We start from the raw sequence: 3,809 nt of genomic DNA on the forward strand, positions 1-3,809 counted from the left end.
GCGGTTTCAACCTCTCTCCACGCTTTAAGGAGATTGAGGTGATAAATCTGCGTGGCCCCTCCCCTGTCCGACCGAGCGACCTCATAGTCAACGTCCCCGACTCGCCGTGTGACCACAAAGGGTCCTTGCCACTTGGCGAGCAACTTTGAGCTAGAAGAAGGGAGTAATACAAGCACTTTGTCTCCCGGTGAAAATTGCCTGAGTCTAGCCCCTCTGTCATACAGGCGTTGCTGACGCTGCTGAGCCTGGAGCAAATTCTCCCGTGACAACCTCCCCAAAGTGTGGAGTTTTGCTCTCAGGTCCAACACGTACTGAATCTCATTCTTGGCGGGGCTCGGACCGTCCTCCCAGCTTTCTTTAATCAGGTCGAGCACCCCACGTGGCCTCCTGCCAAACAGCAGTTCAAAGGGAGAAAATCCCGTGGAGGCCTGGGGCACCTCCCGCACTGCGAATAACAGAGGGTCTAGCCAGTGATCCCAATTGCGTTCATCCTCGTTAATGAACTTACGAATCATGGACTTTAAGGTCTTATTCAGCCGCTCCACCAGCCCGTCCGTCTGATGGTGGTAGACGCTGGTCCGAATAGATTTAATGCCCAGTAATTCCTACAGTTCCCGCAGTGTACGAGACATAAACGACGTGCCCTGGTCAGTCAGTATCTCTTTCGGGATTCCGACTCGGGAGATGACCTGAAACAGTGCCTGCGCCACACTCTTTGAGATGGTGCGCAGCGGGACTGCTTCCGGGTACCGCGTTGCATAATCCACCAGGACTAATACAAAGCGGTAGCCGCGTGCACTCTGGTGAAACGGCCCGATGAGGTCCATGCCAATGCGCTCGAACGGGACCTCTATGAGTGGAAGCGGATGCAAAGGCGCTTTTGGTATAGCCGGCTGATTAACAAGTTGGCAGTCCGGGCAGGACGCGCACCAGCGGCGCACATCCGCTCGGATGCCCGGCCAATAAAATCGGGCCGTTATTCGCTCCAGAGTTTTTTTGTATCCCATATGCCCTGCCATGGGGTTATAATGAGCCGCCTGGAAAATCGTTTCCCGGCGGCCCTGCGGCACCAACAGCTGGGTGTGTGTCCCCTCCATCACGACTCACTCGATATAACCTGTCTTTCGATAAAATGAAGCGTGGGTAGGTCCGCACGGCTTCGGGGCGCACCACGTGACCATCAATCTCAATCACTTGGTCAAAGGCTGAGCGTAGGGTGTCGTCACGAGACTGTTCCAGTGGGAAATCACCCGTGGGGGGAACTTCCGGAGCCGGCAGGGCTACCTGTGAAGGACCCGCCGTCTCCCCCTCCCCAGAGTCAGTGTCGGACGACCCCGCGTCACCACTGAGCGCCGCGCAGACACTACATGCTACTAGCGGTCGTGACCGCACCCCCGCATACTGTCCCAACAGATGATGAAACCCCGGCCAATTCGTACCCAGAATTAGGGGATGCGACAGGCGCGGGCTAACCGCAGCCGTTACTCTATGCGTTTTGCCCCTATACTTTAATAACAGCGGCATTATGGGATACCTGTGAACATCACCATGCACACACCTCACCACCACCCATTCTGCCTCCAGCAATGCCCCGGGGCGAACCAAGCTTTGGTGCACGAGGGTCTGCGTGCAGCCCGTGTCCACCAAAGCATGGCGTATACCCCCTTGAGTCCTTACCGGAATGCTGTATGTCCCTCCCAGACCGGGAGAGGGTGCTGGAGCACCGGCAACGCGGAACACCTGCCCCACCTCCATCAAAGGACAGTCCCTCCTCAGGTGTCCCGGCTGTCCGCACTTCCAGCACTCCTGCCCCGGCGTCTGTGCTGCTCTCCGTGGCTCAGGGGCGGCACTGCTCAGGTCCGATCCCTGGGAAGGCACAAACGCAGCAAAAGGATTAGTGGGGCTCAACGCCAGCGTCCGCTCTGCCTGCCCTGGCGCAGGCACCCGGCGCCTCGGTGCCGGCACCGGGGCTTGTCTGTTCGGCCTCCGGCCGCTGTCCCCGGGCTCCCCCGCTCTAGCGGCAAGGTGGTCCTCCGCCAACGTAACCGCCACCTCCAGACTCGCGGGACGGTGGCACCTGACCCATCTCGCCGTCTCCGCAGGCAGCCCCTCCACGAACTGCTCCAGCACCACTTTGTCCACCAGCAGCGTCTCGCCCTCTGACGATCCCGGCTGCAGCCAGCGTACGGCCGCGTCATGCAGCTTCCGGGCCCAAGCAAACGGCCGATCCGCCACGGCCAGCCGACAGGCCCGGAACCGCCGGCGATGATCTTCAGCGGTGAGCCCCAACCTGTCCACCACCGCCCGGCTCACGTCCTGGAAGCTGCCCCTCGAAGCCGGCGGCAGACTCAGGGCCGCCGTCCGAGCCTCCCCCGACAGCAGAGGAAGCAAACGCGGAGCCCACTCCACCTGCGGCCACTGGCAGGCCTCCGCCGTGGCACGAAAAGTCTCCAGAAAAACCTGGGGGTCGTCCCCGTCCCCCATCCGGGGCACCGCCACCGACAGCGGTGGGGGCTTCGGCGGGGCAGCGGCGCCAACCAGCCGCTCCAGAACCAGAGTCTGCCGGTCCGTCTGCTCCTGCAGCGCAGCCAGGTGAGCCCGCTGGGCTGCCGCATGGTCGTGGCTCATCTTCGCCACCACCTGCGCCAAAAACTGCAAAGGCTGGGCGGGCGGCGCAGCCTGCGGGTCGAACATCCCCACACCGGCAGGCTCCTGGGTTTCGGCACCACTTGTGACACACGCTAGGCACAGATACACCCACACACAGGTCGTTGTCATCAAGTCCCACATTTATTAAGAGTGTGCACTGAATCACAACAGAACACCGTCTGACAGCAGTCGGTTTCCCCAGCGTCTCTCTCCTCCGCTCCTCTCCACCTCACTATATAAAGGAAAGGAAAACCACCATCAGTCCAAAATTGCCATCAGCTGTTCTTACCAGCACCGCCCCGTTGAGCTCACTGCACCACTCCTCCCCTGCAGCCGCGCCCCGGACCACACCTCCGCCACAGTGTCTTTTGTTATATATAAATGTGTGAATGTATAAGTGAAGTGTAAAATTGTTATTTGGATGAATGATTAAAGATGCACATTGTTTTGAGAGAAAAGGCGGTGTGTGTGTGAGACGATTATGAAAGTATTGCATGGATGATGTTACAAAACTGAGCTGAAAGAATGGTGATGTGTGGAAAATTGTTAATTATCCTGATGTCTGAAAGAGCTCTGCTGAGCACGCTGAAGACTGTGATGTGAATGCTTACAAAACCAAAGAGCTTAGTATATTTAAAAGTGTGTGTGCGTGAAATAAGGGTGCATTGTTTTTAGATCAAGACTTAGCAGAATTACAGAAGGTTTATAGACTGTAAATACAAAAAAAACAAAACAAAACAAGAGTTCGATTAGCCTGTAGAAACAGGAAAGAGAGAAACAGAAAAATATGAGTCTGTGTGGCTGTGTGTGTGTGACAGGAAGCAGTGTGTGTGACAGGAACTTTGCATGCCCATAAAAGGAAACTGGCTGGTGTGTGAAGTGTGCACCCAGAGAGAGAGAGACGAGTTAAAATCTAGGCAGATGAAGCTAATGGATGTCTTAAGAGAAGAAATGAAAAGGATATTAATTGAATGTTTTAGTGTGTCAATACAGGTGGACTCTTCTCAACCTGAAAACGTGAGTACAGCGGCAAAATCATAGATTAACAGAATTGGGAGGAAAACAGGCTTTGGCTTAAAATTTGACAGCTTCACCTCTCATTGTCTCCTTATCCTGAGAAGAAGTTTAAAGGACAGTCAATCTCCTGATGAAGACAGAAG

General features: G+C 55.9%; 1 protein-coding gene across 1 annotated transcript; it reads right to left on the minus strand.

Moving 5' to 3' along the window:
* Positions 1 to 1,023: 1,023 nt before the first annotated feature.
* On the minus strand, positions 1,024 to 2,790 carry LOC146628852 (uncharacterized). Its single transcript, XM_085357086.1, has one exon. It carries the CDS (start codon positions 2,788 to 2,790, stop codon positions 1,024 to 1,026), a length of 1,767 nt encoding a protein of 588 aa, XP_085213212.1.
* Positions 2,791 to 3,809: the final 1,019 nt, after the last annotated feature.

Source organism: Diplotaxodon limnothrissa, linkage group LG7 (assembly GCF_057381915.1).
Source record: "Diplotaxodon limnothrissa isolate DT_005_m linkage group LG7, D_limnothrissa_male_GT1.1, whole genome shotgun sequence".
Taxonomy (NCBI): Eukaryota; Metazoa; Chordata; class Actinopteri; order Cichliformes; family Cichlidae; genus Diplotaxodon; species Diplotaxodon limnothrissa.

What these genes read in the sequence shown, in the direction of transcription:
- LOC146628852 (XM_085357086.1), bottom strand. Translation starts at nt 2,790, where the DNA reads ATGTGGGACTTGATGACAACGACCTGTGTGTGGGTGTATCTGTGCCTA.